General features: G+C 37.7%; 2 protein-coding genes across 4 annotated transcripts in view; one reads left to right on the top strand and one right to left on the bottom strand.

Moving 5' to 3' along the window:
- Positions 1–15324, top strand: part of FAM3C (FAM3 metabolism regulating signaling molecule C) — a 37460-nt gene extending 22136 nt beyond the window's left edge. For all 3 annotated transcript variants that reach the window (XM_026669068.2, XM_087969362.1, XM_087969363.1), the window contains 6 exons: positions 4243–4366; positions 7847–7905; positions 10177–10227; positions 11042–11126; positions 11425–11551; positions 13115–15324. In XM_026669068.2, coding sequence (XP_026524853.1) covers positions 4243–4366; positions 7847–7905; positions 10177–10227; positions 11042–11126; positions 11425–11551; positions 13115–13204 — 536 coding nt within the window. In that variant the 3' untranslated portion in view covers positions 13205–15324. The remainder of the gene's footprint in view (positions 1–4242; positions 4367–7846; positions 7906–10176; positions 10228–11041; positions 11127–11424; positions 11552–13114) is intronic.
- Positions 15325–16104: 780 nt separating this feature from the next.
- WNT16 (Wnt family member 16) lies at positions 16105–24900 on the bottom strand. Its single transcript, XM_026669070.2, has 4 exons — positions 24712–24900; positions 22189–22466; positions 21300–21586; positions 16105–20001 (listed from the first exon to the last, which is right to left on the bottom strand). The coding sequence occupies exons 1-4, from the start codon at positions 24807–24809 to the stop codon at positions 19537–19539; spliced, it is 1128 nt and encodes a 375-aa protein (XP_026524855.1). The 5' UTR covers positions 24810–24900; the 3' UTR covers positions 16105–19536.
- Between the last annotated feature and the right edge of the window lie 302 nt (positions 24901–25202).

Raw genomic sequence — 25202 nt, 5'->3', positions numbered from 1 at the left:
TAAATCCACAGAAGCTGGACAGAGTCACTAAAACTGGAGAAAAGGAATTAAATAAACACATAAACCTTCTTAACCAAGACAGATTGAGCAGCCCTGACAAAAGGGTCTTAGAAATTCAGAGGTTCATACTGCAATGGAAATATGTATGTTTTCAGTATTAACAACTCTCTATTTGGGCCAGCTCTGTATGTGTTTATTTGACACCTATTCACTCTTAGTGGTGGCCTAAACCTTTCAGAGCAGTAGTGTTCAACTTACAACCTAGCACTTAGTTACTGTTTGAAGTTACGTTGGGCTTCCCTAGTTGTCTCCAAGTTCCGATTCTCTGACATCTGCCCTTCCCCCCCCCAGTCACATGACTGCATTTTGGGCCTTGATAACCTTGCCTGCATTTATGTCTGTTTGCCGCATCCTGCAAACAGCATTTTATGTTTTCACCCAAAACCAGCATTTCTGGTTGTAGCATTCCCTTAACAATCACCGCAAAAGTTTTATAAAATTGGGTTGGTCATGTGGGTTTTAAGTCAAGAATTACCTGTATGCAGAATTTAAAAGTAAGATTTGAGACCTTATTGGTTTGAGCCAAGAATATGTATTGGAATGGTTGGTTTTGAATCTGTAGTCCAACAGCAGAGTTGAACTTCTATTGTGTTGGCTGAACCAGCCTAGAAATGTAAAATTCAATTAGCATAATAGAGAGTAAATTCCAAGTATCTAGTTGGCCACCTTAAAGAAACTGAAAGCTGAATAAATGAATGAAGCTTAAGTAATGTCACTCTTCTGGTCCTAAAAGAGTTCTAAGAGGCAGCCAGTTTAATTAGATGATTAAATATATTAGGTCACTACTCATGTCAAGAGCTGTTCACGCCACTCCTCATACTCCCTCCAATGTTTTCCATCTGTGGAAATGAATTTGGAATATTGTGTAAAGCCTGTAAAAAAATCAGAAACAGAAAAAAAAGCCTGAAATCTAAAAAAAAAAAGTGGTTTGCAAATCTTTGTAGCTTCCTGATACCGTTTTAAGCATTGGAGCAAATCTCCATTCATTCTGAAAGCCTGCTTAGATTTTGATTGAACCGTCAGATTGAATCTATGAAGCTTTGCAAAGCACTACAAAATAGGAAACCAAATAAATGAAAGGCATGAGAAAAGGGACCGGTGGGAGGGAGGAGGATATGTAATTAAATTAAAGGGTTATCTGAGGGAAGGTCTCTTGCCGGTCACATCTACTTGACCCATTAGAGCGAGGAGGCAGGGAATGTTACGGGTCCCACCCCTGAGGGAGATACACCTGGTGGGACCCAGAAGAAGGGCTTCTCCGTGGTGGCTCCCTCTCTCTGGAACATCATTCCCCCAGAGATTAGAACGGCCCCTTCACTAATACTCTTCCGAAAGACACTAAAGACCTGGTTTTGCCAGTGGGACTGGGGAACCCAGAGAGGAATGAAGCCCATCAAATGGCTCGTGTGATCTGTCGTCTGGGGGGTGGGGGGAGTTGGTTTTTTGGTTCTTTTTTTTTTTCCCAAATTTTGTTCTATTGTACTTTACTAATTGATTTGATTCTTTTTGTTAGTTTTTATGGCTTTTTATTTTTATTTTTTGTTTTAAATATGGTTTTACATTGTGTAAGCCGCCTCAAGTCGCCATAGGCAAATCGACAGCAATACTAAATAAAATAAAATAAATAAATAAATTTTAGAAGCCACATTCACTTTGTTTCTTCATACATTTCTCTTTATTCAAAATCATCCTTGCTTCCACCTCAGCCAAATACTCTTCACATATTGCCTTAAATTATTTGTGTGTGTGTGTGTGTGTGTGTGTGTATCTTTTGTAGCTTTGAGGCTCTATCAATTTCATCCACAATTTTCTTGTTTTCTTAACCGTTTACTCTTCCTTCATTTATGTATTGTGCAATTTGGTCCACATTTATTCTGTCTGACTAAACAACCTCTGTTGCTTTCATTCTATTAGCTCACTTTAATCATTCATTCAGGATACATTCTTGACACTATTTCTTCTTGATTGGCAACATTCAGGTAATTTCTTTTAAGTGTCCCATTCCGGTTGCGTTCAGCTTACTTAATTTTCTCTGGACATATTCAGCTCTTCACACAACAGTATGGAAACAAGCATGATCTTATATACAGTTTAGCCTTTTAAAATTATTTCAAAAAATATTCTTTAGATAACAATGTTCACTACTTTTCTACAGCAATTTTCTCCTCTTAAAATGTACTGATACACAATTTAATTGCCTTGCTAAAGGTTTTTTCATATTGTTATTACTTACAGTTCAATTTCCTTTGTCAAACACAACTGCTTGGGTGTTGATACCACATCCATTGTTTGGATATTGCATTACATTACACATTCATTGTTCAGATATTACTTTGCAGAGCCAACATTCATTGTAAATCATTGGCTTCTCATTCAACAACATAGGATTGTCTGTATACCAAAGCACACATATGTTCATGCTTCCATCATCGCCACCAGCTTTCCTTACACATTTATCCATAAATGCATTAAATAAATGATTTAATGAAAGGCATTAAACTTTTCAACTTCATTCTTTGACATGTCATTGATTCCCAAATAATACTCTAAAATGCTTCTGGCATTCCGTCACTTCAGTTTCATTTGGAATCATTTCATCACTTTTGTTTTTATTTCTGTTCACTTTTCAGGAAGCTGTAGTTTTGGACTTCTTCATCCTCTTCAGAACTCCTTTTGTTCAACATTTTCTCAGACTCCTTTAATCTTAACCATTCACTGCTTTCTATGACTACTTTCTTTGCAACTGTCTTTCTCCCAGTACACATTACACAATATCTTTCTCTCATTCTCATTTTTCTTCAGTTATTCCCATCATTGCCTCTTTTCTCACCCATAGTCTTTTTTCACTTTCTACTTACTGTTCCTTTTCATACTTCCCTTTAGCTTAACTTCACACACTTGGGGAATAATCAGTAACATATTTCTTTTCACTCCCTTCCAAGCATTTTCTATTTCCTCTTTCCATTCATTTGGTTAGGGGAGAGTAATCTCTCTTCTAATACTTTTTCATACTGGATTCACACTTTTTATTTCTGCAGGCTTTCTACTTTCACAATAGCTGTTTGTACATGTTTTATTTTCCTCCACATACTTTCTTGTCACTACAAAAAAAGATCCATTTCCACATTCAGAAGCATTCATCCCTTGTGTATCCTTTGATAATAGTCCCAATATTTCATTATAAACAATATCAATCACGCCTTTAGATTTAAATTTGTTCCATTGCTATATATATTTATGAATGGGCTTATGCTTACGTCATGCATTTGAAACAGATCACTTTCTTAGTAAAGATTCACAAGCAGTCACTGTTCTCATTATTTTCACTCAAAACTCTTTCCTCTACTTGCATCTCATTTCCACTTATCTGTTCATGTTACATAACAAAATAATTTGCTTCCCTGGATTCAGAATGTTTCACAGTTCGTCCAAGAATTCATATCTAGTTCCTTATTTATCATCATGCATTAGAACATAAAATTCATTCATTCATTCATTCATTCATTCATTCATTCATTCATTCATTCATTCATTCACTTATATCCCATCTTTTATTATTTTTACAAATAACTCAAGGCAGCGAACATCAAAATATAAAAAACCAACTCCCACCCCACTCCCTGACGACAGCAGATCACACTAGTCACCTGATGGGCTCCATCGCTCTCTGGGTTCCCCAGTCCCGCTGGCAAAACCAGGTCTTCAGTGTCTTTCGGAAGAGTATTAGTGAAGGGGCCGTTCTAATCTCTGGGGAAATGATGTTCCAGAGAGACGGAGCCACCACGGAGAAGGCCCTTCTTCTGGGTCCCAACAGGTGTACCTCCCTCAGGGGTGGGACCCGCAACATTCCCTGCCTCCTCGCTCTAATGGGTTGGGTAAATGTGATTGGCAAGAGATGTTTCCTCAGATAACCCGGACCCAAGCCATGAAGGGCTTTAAAGGTGATAACCAGCACCTTGAATTGAACCGGGAAGCAAATCGGCAACCAATGCAGCTCCTGCAGGAGAAGGCGACACATTTCCCTCTTCAAATGACTCATTTGCTTGCATTTTACCGTTATGCACTTTGCCTTTATTTTGCAATGTCTGAAATTGTATCTTTTTTTTTTTTTTGGTATGGTCTTTAGTTTGAATTTTTATTGCATTCCTTAAATTAAAATATATTCCCTTCTTTCCCCCAAAGCTACAAAGCCCCCAAAGTATAAATGTGGAACGACGAAAGCATGTCCAGCGAATCATTTTGCTTTCAAAATGGCAAGTGGAGCCGCCAACGTAGTTGGACCTAAAATATGTGTAGAAGACAATGTGTATGTATGAACCAATTTCTGTAACTAGAGACGTAGGGGGGGTAGTAGATATCTGTATACTGTCCGTAGCTGCAGCATCTCCCATTCTGTCTTGCCTGCATCCTAAGATCTCCATGGGCCATTTGATTCCCCCCCCCTTTTTTTAATATAAACTCTGCTGCAGTTTTGGTTTACTTGATTACGGTGGTTTTAATTATTCTCTGTTGCTTTCTTTCTCTTTTTGAACTCTATTTTTTCAGTAATATATCTTTGCATCTCATTAACAGCCTTTGGATATTGTTCTGCAGTGCAAACACAAAGTACAGATTTTCTTACTAAATGACGTCTGGGGAAATCCTGAAAAGATTCATAAACCTTTACCAAAGATTGCCATAATTATTTTTTGCGAGATGAACGGGTGGAGTATTTCTAATTATGTTCTGAAGTATTCCAAACTGTCACCAAATAATCCCCTGTGGTAAATGATAAAAAAAAAAATGTCAAGATGTATTATAATTAATTTGAAGTCTTCTATTTAACATGCTTGGCATAATTTTACTTCAGTGATTATGAACTGCTCCTTGGATCATAACTATGACATAGTGTTGTAATGGATATGACCATTTTCATTGCAGATCTAACCTGTCATGAAACAGGTTAGATTTTATTGCTAAATGGTGTAATATCTGTGTGGCATAGTATAGTGATTAGAGCAAAGGATTATGACTATAGTAATCCATGTTCAAATTCCCAATGAGTCCATAGTTTCTGGATGTCCCTGTCTGTTACTGTCTACAGCAGACAGCAGAAGGAATGTCCTGGAAAGTTACTAAACAAGTCCACAGTCAGATAAGAGAGGTTTGACATTTGCCTAAGAAAATAACTTGATAAGCCCCTCCCTAGTTCACACAAAGATAAAGGAATCAGACTTGTAAGATTCAGTTACCGTAGCTACTATAATAAAAATGGTTGGCATTGGTTTCTTAATCTGGTCTATCTTGTAGGGCAGACTCTCTCATAGCATTATTTTGTGTCAATAATGTAAAATGAGCTAACCCATGTATATGTCCTTGAACTTAGGAGAGGTTTAATTATAGATTTTTCATTCTACAGCAGGGAGAATATTCAGAAAAACTCCAGAACCTTTGGTTCTCTTTCCCACCCATACTGATATGGCCATTCCAGAGCGATCTAGCAATTTCCAGAAGTAAATTTTCTGAAACCATTCAGAAGTCATGTTGTTTCAGAGGTCGTGTTTTGGGGGAATCAGGCCGTGTCTGAAAGACCACACATAACTTTCCGTTCAGGAAAGTTTCTAAAATTACTGTCAAACCATTTACAGGTTATTCAGATTATCAGAATCAACATATTGAATGGGAATGTTCTGGAATTCTTCAGAACAATCATTTTGAATAAATGGTTGTGCATCAATTCAAGGTGATCTGATGATAATCTGAGAATCATTTATAACAATAAAGTAATGCCTTTCCCATTATGCCCTAAGGATCAGGGGCAGAGTTTTCATCAGAGTTTCCCTCCTAATGCAGAATATATTGGCCTGACCTAATTAAAATATATATTCAATATTTGCTTCCAAGGCAGCATGCAATCTTCTGCAATTTGCTTGCAGAATCTCCCAAGACAGGGTTTCTACATCTTCTTTATCAACTGGCCTTATCCCTCCCTTAGCAATTGGCCAGGAAGGGCTAGATTTAATTCACTAAGAGGTTAATTTAATTTAATTCACTAAGAGCCTCCATTCTACCTCTAGGGGTCTTTGTTTAGCAGTTTCTATTTTTTTCAGCATCCTGACCTATACAAATGGTTTTTGGAAATAGACACACACACACACACACAAATCTGTCTTGAACATCTAATTGAAGTATTTCGTTTTGATATTTTTTTTTATTAAAACTCAAATTCCTGCTTTAATCAGGAAGATATTTCAGCATAACTGGATGTCGGGTTCAAAGGCTCCAGGTTGTTCTTTCATTGTGGGACACAATTCCGTAAGCTTAGTTACCAAGTCAAGCTTGTGATTTCAAACCTTGGTGCAGCCAAGTGCAGGATAACAGCTTTTAAACATTCTGCTTATCTTGATTCCTGAAGTGATATTTGAAGTAGAAATTCCCTCTCCTTGTAGACTCAGATTCAAAGCTTTTGTTCATTTTTTGAACCCATCCTAGTCAAGCCAGATGAGGAAGAATATCTGTGGCAAAGAATGGCCTTTTTCTCCCAACTTCAGTTGATGGCATTAACCAATGTTTGGACTTCAAATCCCATAATTCCATAGCCAACATAGCTCTGATGAGAATTCTGGGAGTTGAAGTCCACACACTTGGAAGCTGCCAAATTAGAGAACTCGCCTCTAGGTGAGCGAAATATTCCATCAGAACTGTATGAAATGTTAATATGACTCCAAATCTCGTCTGATAAATCACTGAATGGTATTTTACCGCCCTTTATTTTTCACTCTTCAGGAACAGTTCAATATTTGAGTAGAAATCTAAAAGTGACGTGTTGTTCCCCTCTTGTGGTAAATCCTCTGCATTACTAAATGTCTTTTTCAAATGCCTTTGCTGAGATCATATTGTGTGTTAGATTCTGATCTTTCCAGTGAAGTCTTTTCCCTATGGTTTGGATTATGTTCATAGTGACTGGGAATAATGGGAATTGTAATTCGACACAGAAGGGAGGCAACAAAGTGTCGAATATACTACTCTTCGACCCTTTGCTGCCTTCCTTCTGTGTTGAATTACAATTCCCATTATTTCCAGTCACTATGAACATAATCCAAACCATAGGGAAAAGACTTCACTGGAAAGATCAGTTTATACTAAACTATGTAAAGCCCCCAAGATCACATCAATATTTTATTGCTCTCTGTTTATATTAAACAACTGTGATATATTGAGCTTTATACTTTTATTTCATATTCTGTACATAAACTATAATCAGGGATAATGCCCGACATTATCAGCTCGTTCAGTTAGGGATTACGTAACAGGAAAAACAGTTCTAGTTTCTTAAGAACAAAGGGCTATGAGTTCAATTAACTCATTTGTGGCCACCTTGCTGCTACGTTTCAAGATGTTTCCTATGAGAGGGGCTAGGAAGGTTCTTGTGTCTAATTCCGTAGATTCTGTTTTATGATTTCTTGCTTTCCATAGCTGAGTAGATCTAATTGTGTAAATTCCATTGACTTGATTCAAGCCGAAAGGAAATCTGTTCTGCTGTTCTTCATACGCTAGAAGCTTGCCTGGTGATAATTAAAACGACAGCGGTGAAGAGAAGGGGGCAACTTTTGTGCAGATTTTATTTAACAAATTAAAAAACCCACAAGAAATGTGGCCACCTTTCTGAACAGCTAAGAAGGGTGGCCACATTTCTTGTGGATTTTTTTTTGTTGGCAAGAGTCACGCCCCTTCCCAAGGTGTGCGATCAGGAGAAATTAACAAGACGAAAAGCTTGTTGTAATTATCTTCATTTGTTTTGTTTCAGCTTGATGAGTGGTGTTAAAAACAACGTGGGGAGGGGAATTAATATAGCCCTAGTAAATGGTAAGTGTTCGTACATGTCTGACCGAGACATCCTCTTTGCATCCATTTATCTTCTTCCATAATTAGGGGCCTCTCCAAAGGATGTTCAAATGTGAGCATTTTCCTTCTCACTTCTGTGCCTTGTTTCTTTACTCTGGCACAATTGATTGGTTCATTAATTGTGGACAGGATCAAAGTAACATATCCATTTCATATTTTGTCTCCCTTTTCAACTCCCTCCTCCCCAAACTTATCTGGGAGTATCTAAGCACTGTAGTAGCTCCAAATATTCCATTTTTGGGATGCCACTCCAGGACTTTGTGTCTGCCACATAAAGCAGCTCATCTATGTGGCCTCGGAAACTGGGAAAAAAATACTTGCTAAGCAACTGGCCATTAAGTGAGGACCTTGTCATTCAACGAGGACCAGTTAAATTTGGTTTGCCATTCACATGGCCACCTGCCCTGCCCTCTCCAGGGTTCCCCTGGCCTTGGAAAGTGGCAAAAAACACTTGCTAAGCAACTGGCCATTAAGTGAGGATCTGGTCATTAAGCGAGGACCACTTAAATTTGGTTTGCCAGTCACATGGCCACCTGCCCAGGGCCTCTCCAGTCACATGATCACCTAGCCACGCCCAGCCAGCAAGCCACTCCCACCCCAGTCACATGACTATCCAGCCACACCCACAAATTAGGCCACGCCCACAGAACCGGCTGTTAAGAAATTTGAATCCCACCCCTGCCTGAGCTCATCGTCTGCCCACATAAAGCAGCTCATCTCATGACATGCTTGTTGGGTAGGGCGGGGATTACTTTCGTCCCAAACAGGCCAATGATGCTAAGCCTTAGACCAGGGGTGTCAAACTCGATTTCATTAGGGGCTGTATCAGGGTTGTGTTTGACCTCCAGGGGGTGGCATGGCAGGCGTGGTATGGCCAGTTCGATGTCCTACTGCTCTCTGCCCCTGAAAACTGAGCTCCGCTTTCACGGGCAGTCCTCCCGATCTCCGTTTTTGCTGGAAGAGACACCATGGGTCGGTCCTTCACTGTTTCCAGAGCGTCCCCACAGGCTGGATCAAAGCACCCCGTTGGTCGGATCCGTCCCACGGGCCTTGAGTTTGACACCCCTGCCTTAGACTAACAGATTTTGGTTGTTTGACTATTCTGCTTCCTTCCTCCAGTGTTTCAATGGAAGCAGGGCCACTTTAAGCCAGTATCCATTTTCCATATCTATAAATAGATCCAATTATTGCATCTCAAGAGTTATAATATTTCATTCTTGACTGCTTCTGCCACTGTCACGTTTCCCTTTTTTTTCACTTCCTGGTTTAGTGTGTGTTTAACTTATTTATGGATGGTGCTGTATTGATAACACAAATAACCGTGTTGATTTTTAATACATAAGGGTGTGCTTTCCTTGGCTGTAGAATAATTAAATAAAATTTCAGAGGGTTGCAATGCCTATTACTAGGCTCAGAAAGGAAGCTAAGGATGGATTTCTTGACTGACACAATTTTTTTTTAAAAAAAACAAAATATAACAAGCCACATTCTGTCAAGAAAATTATGGATGTCTTTGTATAGTCAGCAGAAGTCATCTTTATCTTTCTTCTTTAACTTAAGAGTTTTTTTAAAAAAAAATTAGGTGGAATATGTTTAATTGATTTGTTTGTTCTCTTGGAAATTAAGGCATTAATTTAACATAAAACGACTATCAACTGATAAGAAGTGAGAAGCTTCTTCTGGGCCAAACTTGTTCCTGCTACTAGTGGGATGAGGGGTATCAGTAAAAATTAAAAATAATGCTAGAAAAAGGGGAATGCTGCCACTCTCTCATTTTCATTAGCTGATCAAAGTGATAATTTCCAAGAGGGTCTTGGATCCTAAATATCTCTGGAAATTTGGAAATCATTATTTTGTCAAAGTTGCCCAGTTGTAGAATCTGAAGGGCAGCACCCCTGATAAATATTTGCTCTTGCTAAAGATTAATGTTACTGTATACAAAGATAAAAAATGTACTTCAGCGAATTCAGTATTTGCCACTTACTAAGAGGTGAGAGATTTTGCCAATCACAAGTCGCCAATACAGCATTGTTTTAATGATAGCACTTGCCGTTCTGTACAAACAAAGCCATATTAGCCCTTACCTGATTTTGAGTATATATATATGTTCCCAGATTATTCTTTTTATTATAAACCCATTAATATAGAGCAGTTCTTTTTATCTTTATATATTACTTCTTCATAAACAGTATATGGTGATTTATTGATATCATATGTTATTCCTTTTGCTAGGCAAAACCGGTGAAGTAGTGGACACAAAATTCTTTGATATGTGGGGTGGAGGTAAGTGCAGAAATATTTGCTTATTTTATAAAATAATGCGTACCTTATTTTACTTCGCTTGTTTAAAGTAGAAATTAGCATGCTTATTAATTAAATTCAGTTCGTTAAAGTTTGAAAACGATTTTATTGATTTTTAAAAACAAACAAAACAGACAAAATGCTAATCTACCTAAGATACCTAAAGAGACTGAAAAAATGTTAGAAAGTACTATAACAATGATGGAATTAACTGAAGCACTTAAGAAGCAAAATAATGGGAAAGCACCAGGTCCAGATGGGCTTCCGGCAGAATTTTACAAAACGTTACAAGAATCGTTGAGCATTCCATTGCTAGAAGTCATGAATGAAGCTATGTCAAAGAAGATGATACCTAAAACATGGTCAGAAGCTTATATTACACTTATTCCAAAAGAAGAGGCTGATCCACTGCAAATTAAGAACTATAGACCTATCTCTTTACTAAATGCAGACTATAAAATCTTTGCTTCAGTTTTGGCAGAAAGACTTAAAAAATACTTAAATAACTTTGTTCATCCAGTTCATTAAAGTTAAAGTAATTCTAATAATCAAAACTTGACAAATGTTGCTTTTCAATTTTGCATTAGATATTTTGAATTAAAATGTGAGATTGGGATGAAAATCTTGTAAATCAAATGGAGTGGCCTTTCTTTTTTGATAGTCATATATAATTTATGTTCTTTTTTTGCCTTTTGTTGTTATATTAATGTTTGTTATCATGTTAGTCGCTTTGCAAGATGAATGGCTGTATAAATTTAATAAATATTAAATGTTGTTGTGCTTCCATTTGGTGTAGATGTAGCCCCGTTCATTGAATTTCTGAAGAGTTTTGCAGATGGAACTATTGTATTAATGGCAACATATGACGATGGTGCCACTAAGTAAGTCTGTTGGAAATACAATACTTATTTGTCATATTTGCTTTCTAGTAGATTACAATTAGATAAGAGCTAAAGAGGGAGACATGTTGTCCTTCCAAGAATGTGGTCATTTTCAAAAGGGGGTCATCGTTCCGCAGAGGTTGCTGAATAATGCACATAAGTGTGAAAGTGTACATTATCTGTACAAATAAAGAAATTTTCAATAAATAGGAAACAAAGTATTTATATGAATCAATTTGGTAGATTATATTTTAGATAATATTACATTCCTATAGTAATTCTTAAAATTCTGTTGAAGGCTTACTGAAGAGGCACGGAAACTAATATCAGATTTGGGGAGTACATCCATCATGACTCTTGGCTTCAGAGACAATTGGGTTTTCTGTGGTGGGAAAGGAATCAAAACTAAAAGCCCTTTTGAACAGGTATGTTTTTTTTAAATTTTTATTGGTTTTTAAAACAAACATAAACAAAACATAAAAACATCAAGCCATCTTCCATATATATATATATATATATATATATATATATATACACATACATACATACATACATACATACATACACATACATACATACATATATACATATACATATACATATACACATACACATACACATACACATACACATACACATACACATACACATACATACATACATACATACATACACATACAGGTATTTTTTCACGTTAACGTTTAGATGACATATTGGAGCATCTTTTGAGCCCAAAACATACATTGCATCCTGGAAGTTTTGCTGATTCCTTTTGGTCAGCAGAACCTCAGCTAATCTGGGAGATACACTTCAATAACTGCAAAGATACTTGATTGGAATTAGGAAGAGGGTTGACTTGGATTTGAAGAAGAAAAGTCTTTGGAGTCATATATGGAGAGCTGCTTAAATCAAATGTATATCAAGTTGCAGTTGGATGGTACATGAGCACATGTGTGCTCAAAATCACCACTCTCCCTTCAATTCTGTATCACTGAACAGTCTTAGTGGCTTGCTCAGAATTTCCTAGGGTCATATCAATGGTTTGTGGAAGATTTTGAAAATGAAATGTAAATGTTCTCACTGTGAATATTCATTTGTCCCCTGTCCTTTGAGCATCTTAACAATTTCTATTCCTGATGTGTTATTTTGGTGCCATTTTTCCTGTTTGAAGCTACTAAATTACTTCTGATTCTACTACTACATATTACTGTTTTATAATTATGGTTGCAGAGTAATCCAGATGTTTAGACAGGATTTGGTGTTTTTATCCACCTATTGAGTCCTCCTCAAGAACCTGGGATAGGCAGATGTTGTTATTATGTATGGATAACCTACAGTTAGTCTAAAACTGGTGGAAATTTAATAATTCAAGTCCTAGTAAGGATCTAAGAAATATTAAGGTAGCACTTAAGAGCACAGACAATTCTAATCAGGATTGTTTTTTTGTAAATTAGGATGTTCAGGTCTGAAAAATTAAACATTTCCAGATATCAAGGAAGTCCTTTAAGTATTACTCCAAGGGCTTCAATCATGATTGGTTAACAATAGATTTCTTTTCAATGTCAACTTCATTCAACTTCAATCTGCAAGTCCTAATATTTCGTATTGTTTTCCAATTGCTTTTCCTCAACCCCTGACATTATGATGATAATGGTGGTCAATCACTATAGATTCTTAGAAGGAAAATAAGGTTCTGTGTATATGTTATTTGAAAACAACAGCAGAAAATTCTTACGCTGATTTCTATGCTAATATTCAGACTTAAGAGCATTGTTGTCTATTAGCTCTTATATCTCATACAGCTTGTTGTTCTTTACTCTAAAACTTTTCTTTTTTTATATATATTTCTCATCTTGGGGAAAATGCAGCAAGGTGTATAATTTTGTACCACCCAACATAAATACTGTTTTTTTGTAAGTTAGAAAACCTTGTTTCAGTGCTACACTAACTATACTTAAATTGAAATTGAAATGGCTTTCTCTTTGCAGCATATTAAAAACAACAAGGACACCAACAAGTATGAAGGATGGCCAGAAGTTGTGGAAATGGAAGGATGTATTCCACAGAAGCTAGAATGAACAATCTGCAATTGGAAATAGACAATGCAAAAGAACAGTGGAGGAGGAAATGCACTTTTCTGCTGCTGTGAGATTGTGTGATTTGGGAAATAGAAGCCAAGTGTGAACTCTTATCATACTAGCATGGCTTGATGCACAAGGCCCATTAAAAAGCTGTGCAAAGTGATGGTAAATTGCACCAATTCATTTGACCGGGCATGTGAAATACATATCCTGCTGGATTGTGCCCTATGTAAATAATTTCCAGGCATGTTTTCACTTTAAAATGTGCATGAACTTTTTTTTTTTTTTTTAGATAACATCAGGCTTATTTATTGTTAAACTGAAGAGATTCTTTTTTCTCTTTTTTTTTCTTTTTTGTAAATAAGCCCTAAACGAACAGAATTGTTTCTGAGCACATTCTTATTCTCCCTTCTCTTTCTCCCTTTCTTCCTTTTCCTAAACCCACTTATTGTATGTAAATGTCTTTTAGAACGACCCTCAAAAGTAATTAGAGACACAATGAATAGTTGAGCTAATCCTGAGCTTTGTTGTATCCTGTTCAGTTACAACATTGCTGTGAGTGCATATATTTACATGGATATGTAAATTTTAGAGGAAAAAAATAGTTAACTATTTTTATGCTATGTTGGAAAACCACATTCTTCAGTGACCCCTTTCAAATAGAGGGGGGTTGGTTGTTTGATACAAAAATGTAGGACTGCTCTACAAAGCACAATTAAATGCTTTTCATTAAAATGAAATGTATAACACTGTGTCTGTTGCAATTGTCAACTCATCCGTACCACATATTTGTTAGCAATGCAAGCTGCTAATACGGCAGAATAATGTGATTGTTTCTTGTGTGTGTTCAACTAAGAGTTTTTTTTTAAAGACCTGAGATCCAGAAGACATGTGAACCGGTTGGGATCTTGCCAAAATCATAAAAAGAAGCCAATGTCGGCAGTTACTCTGTTTTCCTGGAAATATGAAATTACATGTTTTTTTTTTTTTTAAACACCTTAATTCCTCCTGGAGGTGACCTAGTGCATAGCGCTTCTCAATTGGACATCTTTAAGAGGTAGTTTCAGTTACATGGTAGGCTCGTCTATTGGGGAAAGAAAAATCAACTGGGGAACATGTTTTCCTAGAGTGAAAGTTATCGTTTAGATTGGCTGATCTAACTAGACAAAACCACACTAAATCATATTTTTGCAGGTGCCTACACAGAATGCATTTGAGGTCTCCAGACAACTTCTAACAAATGTTGTCATCCCATTTTCTTGTCCTACGTACAGCAGCAGGGAAGGGCACAATGATTCCCCTTTTTAATAATTCACATGGCTTCATGACATCGTGTTAATTGAATTACAGCAGTTGGCTTACAGGTCTAGGTGCCTCTTGTGGCATTAGGGAGTTTTGGGACGCCCAAGAAACCTTCCTCTCTCTCGGTATCATGGAACTACATTAGATCACAATGCCTGCAAAAATCATTTCCCCCTTCATTTTCAGAAAGCATCTGGAGAAGGGAAAACTAAGATGCCTCTTGTGGGAAGATGCTTGTAGAAAGATTTAAGTATGACTCTTGGAATTGTCCTTTCCCCCCCTTTTTTGTAAAGGCGACAGTGGCAATTTTGCAGTTCTGTTTTCCAATTCAAACAATGAACAAGCATTTTGGACATCTCTGCTTTACAGAGAGACTTTAGCAAGAAGTTAAATATGAGGTGTTTGCTGGGATGTCAGGATAGCTCCTGTCAATACGTATATTGTCAGTCTGAACATGTGATTAAAAATATCCATTTTAAAAAATACTGGAAAAAAAGTTGGGCTTAGAAGCTAGTATTGTTGGAGTAATGAAATATTATTTGCACTGAAAATGTTAAAGCAATACTGGAGATTAATTACTAGAGAAACATCTAGCTTTTCAATGCTAAGATTTAATGACTGGAATATGAGCTACTTTACTGTTTTAACTGTTCATGTTATCTTTTTCTTTAATTTGCTGTAGCTTAGCAATAAGTACATCATAAACAGACTGATTATTTGTAAAGTACTTTGCAGATTCTCCAGCTATGTTCATGAAATAAAATCACTTGTCTGTGTATTATATTTTTTCATTAAATAAAGTTTTAAAAACAAAATATGGATCTGCTCAGGAAGAACCCCTTGTACTTGGTATATTTTTTTGTTTTGGGGGGAGAGAATAGACAAGAATGATAGGGATCAGCATTTTCAAGATATGGTAAGAATATGACAAAACCATGAATTAACAAAAATATACTGATTAAGTGCTGCTCTCAGTGACTCAGTACTGATATCACAGCTGGTGACAATCAGTTGACCTGTAACTTAAATCACAAGATATATAGTCTGCCAAACTGACTTACCTGATCAAAATATTGCTGATTAAATCCTTCTTAGGAACTGCAGGAAAGTATTATTTGATTAAATGTGTACGTCTCTTGGCACTGTATGCTCCTTCACAGAACAGAGCTACAGAAGCATTGCACTCTGAGCCATCAAGGTTAACATCCTCATGCTGTTGTGAACAAGTGCTGTGATATTGTATTGGTCACTCAGATTAAACTATTTTAAAATATCTGCCATGGGGAATGGGTGCTTTGTCTAAAAATATACTTTCTTCAGCCCGAGAAAAGTAAGAGTATTTAAATATGTTACAGGTCCCTATAAGCACATCTCAAGTTCTATTGTTCTGTGACCATTACAGTTGACTTCAATCTGATGTTCCATTATAATTTGATTTTTGAGAAAATGGGTTCCCACATCATAAAACTATTAAAAATAATCCTGATAATTTAAGTATGACAACAAAAAGCTACTGGCAACCTTTCTTTCTCCAACCACCAGCTATCTGTACACTTGCTACCATCTGTTTCTGTTAATTGGTTCTGATAATAGAGAAAGACAAACATGTTAATATTTTATTGACAAAATGAGAATAAACAAAAATGAATAAAGTAACCTCAATATAGCAGCAAAAATTATTCTTAACCTAGAAAAACAGTGACATACATTACTCCCAATGTGTTTTGAAAGGTGCTCTTGAATCTCAATTCTCTTTTGGTAAATAATCTTAACAGAATTGAGCTTTTCTGTCTGTTTCTGTGTTTTTGAGAGGCTGAAGAGCATTAAGTAGAAGGAACTTAGGCCTTAATGTGAATGCAAGTCATTTTGCAGGGCAGTGTTCTTATATAAAACTTAGAGGTAGCGGAAGCAGTAAATATTTTTACGATTATTATTGCCTACTATTTCATGAGAAAATGTATTTCATTGGAGAAACTAAATCTATAAATATAGATAGTGGTGGAGTTAGATGCAATCTGATGTATATTTACCATAATTGGGATTCAAACCCACTGAAATCAAGAACATGCAGAACAAATCCAAGCAGAATTGGACTGCAATGTGTGGTATTGCTGGAATGTTTATAGAACCATAAGCCAACCCATTGCACTTTATTTTCTATTAAACAGTGGCTGGGAAGTGAGTTCAGTGAGAGCTAATAAACATTCTGCTTTGGGCTAAAATTAGAGGATTTTTCAAACCCTCCATTCTTATATTGTTGATGCTGGAAAAAGTGTTCAAAGGCAGAGATACAGCAAATCAAGCCAAACCAACCTATTGAGGAGATCATAACCAGATGAGTGTTCCCTTCAGATCAAGGGGGCAATTTTTTAAAATAGCCAATATCTTTACATGAAGCAGTGGAATATTTCTGTAGCTATCTGTGAAAGGAAGAGAAATCCTTGGTATGGGTAATTAATTAAGAGAAGCACTGCATGTGCGCAACTTTCCATAACCACAAAAAAATACAATAGATCTATGGATATAGTCCCAAGAATGAGGCCTATAGTCTTCCAGATATTGCTAGTTACAATTTGCCAACAGTTGGTATATCCGGTGGGGGGTGGGGTGTTGGTCAAGTTCTTTTTATGCATCAGAAAATTCAGTTTCAAACAATGAAAAAAATCTTGGGGAGTGAATTGTGAATTGATTGCTTCCAATTCAACCAGAGTAATATTTAGAGTTGCAATCCTACATCCTGAATTTAATGTACATACAAAAGAACGCTAGAAATGCCTAATGATGCACCACAAAGAAAAGCTCTCTTCATCCCAACACAATACCAAGCATCATCTTTCCATTTCTACAAAAAGTAGTTGATGTCAGCAATCTGGTCCTCAATACTGGGAAATGAAGACACTTATGAAATATAGATGCAGAAGAATGTCTTTGATATCTTGCACCAAGATAATTCCCTTTGGTTTGGGGATCAGGGGTCCCCAAACTTGACAACTCTTTAAGACTTGTGGACTTCAACTCTCAATTCTGGGAGTTGAAGTCCACAGGTCTTAAAGTAGTTTGGAGACCTCTGGTCTTGATGATACAGGTAGTCCTTGGCTTAACCATTCATTCAGTGATTGAAGTTACAATGGCACTGAAAAAAGTAAGATGACAGTTTGTCATATTCTCATTGCAGCATCCCCATGACCATATGATCAAACTTTGGATGCTTGGCAACTGGCATGCTTTTATAAGTTTAACAATATATTGTATAAGAATTTATAAGAATAACGTACCACTCTGATAAAGCTATGTAGGCAGTTGTGTAATCTGCAATTGCCTTCATAGGCGACTTGTATTTATTCCATATGCAAGGGAATAAACAACAGGTACATTATTTATTTGATGGTACATTGTACAGTATCTTTACAAATCAGTGTCACACCTATTTATTTTTTTAATGAGACTGCTCTGAAATGCATCACAGTATAGACCTAATCAAGATGCTCAAGGGAAAACAGGAACACACTTCAGTACTTGAATACTATTGTATTCAATATTGTATAGGAGTCTCTGTGGCACAGTGGTTAGAGTGCAGTACTGCAAGCTACTTCTGCAGCCAGCTGCCTACAATTTGGCAGTTCAAATCCCACCAAGCTCAAGGTAGTCTCAGCCTTCCATCCTTCCGAAGTGGGTAAAATGAGGACCCAGATGGTTGGGGGCAATAGGCGGACTCTGTAAACCGCTTGGAGAGAGAGAGCTGTAAAACACTGAAGCGGTATAGAAGTCTAAGTGCTATTGCTATTGTGCAATTGCCACAAATACACAATTCTCTGTCTCAGATAGAATATTCCTAGTTCAGCAGGGGGTCCCTGGTGCCTGGTCCCTGGTGCCCTCTGAACTTGGATGTTTTCTTGCAAGATGTTTCATTACCCAAACTAGGTAATATCATCCGTGCTAAGATTGATCAGTGATAACACTAACAAAGTTACCCAGTTTGGCTAATGAAATCTCTGCGGGAAAACCACCAAGCTCATTCTGTTTCTCTGTCTTAAATGAACAATTAGAACACTGGAATAGAAGAAGTGGAAACACATGAATACCCTGTTGCTGATGACTGTCCCAATGACATTAGCTCTCGACTTACGACACTAATGGAGCCTGCGGTTTTGGTTGCAAGTTGTGATTATAAAGCAGGTCATCACGTAACTGCTCGAATTTATTACTTTTTTGGTGACAGTTGTTCAGTGAATCAGCAGTTGTAAAGGGAATGCCATGGTCATTAACTGAACACCAGAGTTATTAAGCAACCCATTGTTCACTATGGGGCATTTTTTTGCTGGAAACTAGAAGAAAACAGTTGTTACTGGGGGGGGGGGACCATATGTTGATCATGGGATGCTGCAAATGGCTGTAAATGTAGATGGTTTCCAAACATCCAAAATGTAGTTACAGGACTGCAGGGAGCAGGTCATACATAAGACTCCAGGTCGCAAATCCCTTTTTCGGGATCCATTGTAACTTCCAATGGATGCTAAGTCACCAGTCATAAGTCAAGGACTACCTATATAAAGTCTACCCTAAGAAACCTACCTAGTCAATTTTTTTGGGTTGCAATTGGTTAACCAAGTCTTGGGTGCTTTGCTTGAACATCTGGGTCATTCCCAACTACAAATTGCTGTGCAAGTGATTGTATGGTGATTTATAAACAGAATGTTCTCCATATAGGAGAGCAAGACGCCTGAAAGGGGATATTAACTTCTGAATGTTAAAACCTAAGCTAGTCTCATTTGCTTGGCCATTAAATTCACAATAGCACTGCATGTGACTGAAATACTGAAAATCCACAGTCCTTGTGGACTGAACTACACAAATGCATCATCCAAGTATGCCAATTCCTCATGAAATACAAGTTCCCAGTTGATTTGTTGCCATTTCTTCCAAGTTGCTTTTTCCACCAAAAGAAAAAAGCTTCCAACCTTGGACTCCGGAGGAAATGTTCATTTTTCTTTCGCTTGAGCCATGAAAGGTATTTGAGGCAATTACTTTCATTTGCAAGTGTGAATGTCAGTCATGGTCTCACATCTTCTGCAGCGTACATAGCAACACCAAACAAATTTGCACTCACACCTCTCCACGTGCCTAACCACCTGTGTGTTATATCCACGGCCACAGCAGAGGAGGTTGCATCCATCCGGTCCGGCTGATGTGCGGTTGCATTCCCTCCCTTGTGTTCCAGAGACCCCCAGTTTGTGATCTTCCATGCAGTAGTTGGGTGATCTGTTGATATAGAGCAAGTCTTCTCTCTGGATGGGGATGCTCTGCTGGCTTTTTTCTTTCCTGCGTATTTTTCGCCTTAGTCTGTCAGAAATCTGGATACTGTTCTCATACTTTTCTTTTAAAAAACTGCCAACTTTTGCAAAGGATGACATGGTTCTCCAGCAAGTTTTCAGGGCACAAGAACCAGATACGCCGTGACAGCGGCAGTCGATGGACATCAGTTTTGCTACTGCCTGGAGGAAAAATTAAAGTAAACCCCAATCAGAAAGGATCAACTCTACTCTTAGGTTACACACCAAGCATATTCCAAAGCATTTGAGTCCCTCTTTTTTAATTTAGAAATTGCTTTCCTCTTATATAACACAAATACTGAATGCACTTTTCATATGGAGCAAAAGACTAGTCTGCTTTTAAACTAGGCAACAGCTTGTTTCTTCAGTCATAGGATAAGTTACATTGAACATTGGACAAAGTGGCAGCAGCTTGCGTAGTCACCATCAGCTTTAGACACTTTGTAAGTATATGGCGGATAGCTTCCTACTCTCATTAAATCACACAAAATCCCATACACCCTACAACATCTGTATCTTTCTGCTCTGAAATCTCAAGGGAAAGGTGGACTGTAGCCTTTAGCATTTTGATAGCCTTTACTGCTTACTGCAATTCCTGGAATCATTCAGATTTCTCTATGAATAAAGAAGGGCCAGGACATCAATATTTAATCTATAGGAAAAACATATGGGTGATCTGTGCAGAAAACCAGAGATGATATCGAAGGATGAATGAGGTAGAATATGAGCAAACCCCAAGAAATCTTAAAGAAGACTAAAAAAAAAAGTAACACAATCCCTCCCTGATTCTCTTTAGTATAATAGGGAGGGAAGGAAAATAACCTCACGTTTTCTGTTACTCTAGTCCAGGGGTGCCAAACTCACGGCCCGTCTGCCGGATGTATCACATGCTGGCCCCTCCCCCGCCCGGTTTAGCGAAGGGGAAAAAAGTCCCAAACATCATGTGACAATGCCATGACGACGCGAGTTTGACACCCCTGCTCTAGCCTGTAACAGTACTTTAAATCAGAATTCCAATATTTTTTGTGAGACTATCTAACCTACTTCAAAGAATTTACAACTTCCCAGGACTTTCAGACTGTATGTAACCACAAATATATGTGGTTTCCTCAACGTTTATCTTCCACATAAGAAAGTGCATTATCTTCAATGCAGCCCATTCTGAAGAGCAGCCTGGTGCAGAAAGCTTCCTTAATGGAAATTCAGTTGTTACTGAATTACAACATTCAGTAGACCCAACCGCCATTTTCAATGGTAGGGGAGACTAGGATTTGTAATCCAGTAACCTCTCAAAGGGCCTCCATTCTCATTTGCCCAGGTGGGGCTAACATGGAGGACAAACAGATAAAGTAGCTATGATTGCATGAGGATCTAAATAAAAGAAACATGTAACTTCCTCTCATCAGTATTCATGGATATGTGGAAGAGAAGAAAGGAGGGGAAAAGATTTGAATCCATACCAGCCTTCCTGCTTCATTATTATGCAGATTCATGACCATTAATCCATTTCTATCTTTTCTGGAGATATTTTTGGTTTGACCATCTAAGAACTTTCTGCTCAACCACATTCCATACTGGATATCATCAGAACATCCACCCCAGTGCCAGCCTTCTCGGGCTGAGCCACTGTTTTGTAATATGGAATCACAAGCGCAGTCAGTCAGGTTCCCTGTGCTGCATAAATGTGTCACTGAATGCACTAGGCCAGCTGCCATCACAGCATAGATAAATGCTGTTTCTTTGGTACCTACAAAAAAAAAAAAAAAAGATTTGCTAAAAATATCAGCAGTATGTTCTGTGATTAATCATTAACGCTAACATGCAACTAAGAATTGGACCATCTGGTTTCACTCAAGAAAATCAGTTCTATCTGAGTCAATCCAATCCAATCAATGAACAACTTAATTTGAATCTGAGCCATTAATAAGACCAGTATGTTGAAACTGTTTAAACGAGAGAGTACATAAATCATAACTTGTCCACACGAATCTTTTGTTCATATTCCACAATTTCTCAGAAAAGAATATATTTATACGCTTTCATTTATGAAATTGGAACGACCCAAGTTGTCAGAAAGCATCACTTTGTCAGAAAGCATCCTGGGATAATGAAAACTGATCTAGCTTGGCCAATGTTGATGCAAGAGTTCAGGCTTAAGCCATCCAAAGCAGGGGTCTCCAACCTTGGCCACTTTAAGATTTGTGGACTTCAACTTCCAGAATTCCTCAGCCAGCAAAGCTGGCTGAGGAATTCTGGGATTTGAAGTCCACAAATCTTAAAGTGGCCAAGGTTGGAGACCCCTGATCCAAAGGACCTCCCAACCACCAGTCCTGCCACCTAAGAACCTACCGCTGCTCAACTCATAGCCAAAGATGGAGAAAGCAGGAGAGGCGGAGATGGATGAAAGATTAGTGGAAAGTGCAGGCACTGTATCCGGGGAGAGTAGACAGTTCCATCGCTCATGTCTGAATTGGCTCTGGCATTCTCGGATGCCCAAGCGTGCTCCTTCTCGGATGCTGTGCAGGAGGTAGGGCTTCTTCTTGCACAGGTCCTTTTGGTGACCATTCAGCGGCAGGTAACCACAACCCAATTTCTCTGGGACACCAAAGGAGGCAATACCCAGCCACCTGCAAAAGCATCTCAGGGGTGAGAGCCAAATACTATGTTTTTCATGTTATGCTAACAGACAGAAAGGATGGCCCATAATGAAACCTCTGCAATTAATAACTACCATAGCTCCACAGAGTGATGATGATGATTAGAAAAAATAAGGAGCCACCATCATCAAAACACATGGGGACAAAGAAGCAGAGACTCATGATGGGCATACTAAGTGATACTCTCTTTGCCAGTGGTTAATAAGATTATGCGCTAAGAATCAGGACCCTGAGTACCACATATTCCTTCAGTGATTTAAAAAATAATTGAGATGTTTAAATAATAATAAATAATAATAAATAATAAATAATAAATGATAAATGATAAATAATAATAATAATAATAATAATAATAATAATAATAATAATAATAATAATAATAATAATATCCAGGATACCATGAATTTCAGACTCATGCCTAGTTACATTTCAAAAATACTTTTTGCAGGACGCTAAACTTTTCAATTTTTTTCCATGCTCTTAAATGCCTACACTATTGTTAGACAGAGATATTTATTATCTTCAGCCACATGTTGACTATATTTACAATGAATGTATTCCATTTTTCCACACTGCCATTTTAAAGTGCAGTCCTCCACACCCAGTGCCAAACTAAATACAGATTTTAAGATTCCTTATTCCTATTATACTCAAACTGTTACAATGCCCTGTGGGTTTTATTTTATAAGTGCTGCAAAGAATATATATTAACTTTTATTGGAATATTTCTCAACAGTAATCAGAGTTTTGAATAATTTTTAAACTTATCTTGAACATGCTAAAACATTCACACTTAACAATTTGTTTCTAAATAACATCAGATAGCACAAAACAACAAGCCGTGGTGGAATACCCATCAATACAGCTATATTTTGTAATCAAAAAGATTAAAGGCCCCAGAATTCTGATTGTATTTTTATTTTTAAAAAATAAGGTTGTTATTCTAGTACAATTGTTGGGAACAATGCAGTTTGATTATATTTTAAAAATACACACATGCCTTTAAATGGCCTTTGGGCCTTCAGGAAATGTGGTAAGGACAGATTTAGCCAATGTTTTGGGCTACTTTCACACAACATGAAATAAATATGTATGTATACACATCTATACTCACTCAGATCTCTCTCTCCCTCACACCATTTACCATCAGATCATAATGTAAAACAAGCCGCTGGCCATTTATTTAGCGAAATAAAGTAGACAATACATTTCCTACGGGTTTTCTTTTTGTTCAAGCTGCTTTTGGCTGATCTACAATTTCCTAAAACCTCTGTCTTGATTTTAAAAAAAAAATCTGCATGGCATATTTTTTTCTTAACATCCCAAATTAATACACATTGACCTAGACTACAGTCATTGGTACGGTATAAATAGTGCTAAAGAGGCTCTATTTTTTTAAAAAAAAAATCTGCATGGCATTTTTTTTCTTAACATCCCAAATTAATACACAGTCTTGATTAAAAAAAAAAAAAAAAAAAAAAAAAAAAAAAAAAAAAAAAAAAAAAAAAAAAAAAAAAAAAAAAAATCTGCATGGCATATTTTTTTCTTAACATCCCAAATTAATACACATTGACCTAGACTATGGTATAAATAGTGCTAAAGAGGCTCTATTTTTTAAAAAAATAATCTGCATGGCATATTTTTTTTCTTAACTTCCCAAATTAATACACATTGACCTAGACTACGGTATAAATAGTGCTAAAGAAGTTCTATTTAAAAAAAATAATCTGCATGGCATATTTTTTCCTTAACTTCCCAAATTAATACACATTGACCTAGACTATGGTATAAATAGTGCTAAAGAGGCTCTATTTTTTAAAAAAAATAATAATCAGCTGAAAGATTTCAACCAGCCAGGGGTTTCTCTCCTCGTTTGAAGGGATTCAAAACCTCTTGGATGGAAAATAAAAAGTGACCTGTCTTTAACATCATGAGAAACTTTGTCCTCCTGAGCCTTATTCGGGGAAGGGCACTTTGTTATTAATTGGGATCGATCGGGCTCCTCCAGGACGTTTTCAGTCCAAATTATAGACAGGAGAGGCAGAGAGGAAAAAGCCCCATTTTGCAAGAAGAATAACGGGGATGGCTTGCTTAGCCCGCGGGCAGAAACCCCCTTCATGACTCTATATATTACAGACCCGGGAGATTCAAAAACTCCGCTTCCTCCTTCCCATCGCCCGGCTCCAGACGAGCGCCCCATCCACACATTACTCACATCCAGTTGGCGTGGGCGCCGCAGCGGCAGACTTCCCCCAGCACCGCCGTCCACAGCACGCACAGGCCGGGCAGTCCCAAGGGCGCCCCTTTCTCCATAGCCAAAGCATGGAGCTCCTTTGGGACAGCCCGAAGTTCTGCCTCCACACCCCAGCCCGCCCCTGGCTCGTCCCGACCGGACCGAGGTTGAGCTTGCGGGGTTGCGCCGGAGTCCGCCCTTCTCGCCTCCGCCCCCGGGGAGGAGCCGCCCTCGAAGGGGGAGAAAAGTTTTCGCCCACCGGCGTTTCTTTAAACTTCTTTCAAGCTTCAGGGCGTTTATTTTTGGTTTGGGTTGGTTGGTGTTTTTTTTTTTAAACTTCCTGCTCGCTGTTTTCATTGGCTAAAGAGAATTCATGACGGTGCAACCTTGCTCTTGATTGGCTGGAGACGGGCTGGGCACGCGACCACCATAATAAAACCCGAGACCTGAGGGGGTTTAAATCTGCCTTTTAG

Source organism: Notechis scutatus, chromosome 6 (assembly GCF_049901735.1).
Source record: "Notechis scutatus isolate UNSWTSFEM ecotype Mainland chromosome 6, rNotScu1.2, whole genome shotgun sequence".
Taxonomy (NCBI): Eukaryota; Metazoa; Chordata; class Lepidosauria; order Squamata; family Elapidae; genus Notechis; species Notechis scutatus.
The sequence above is the reverse complement of the archived record's forward strand: the minus strand, read 5'-3'. Positions and strand labels throughout refer to the sequence as shown.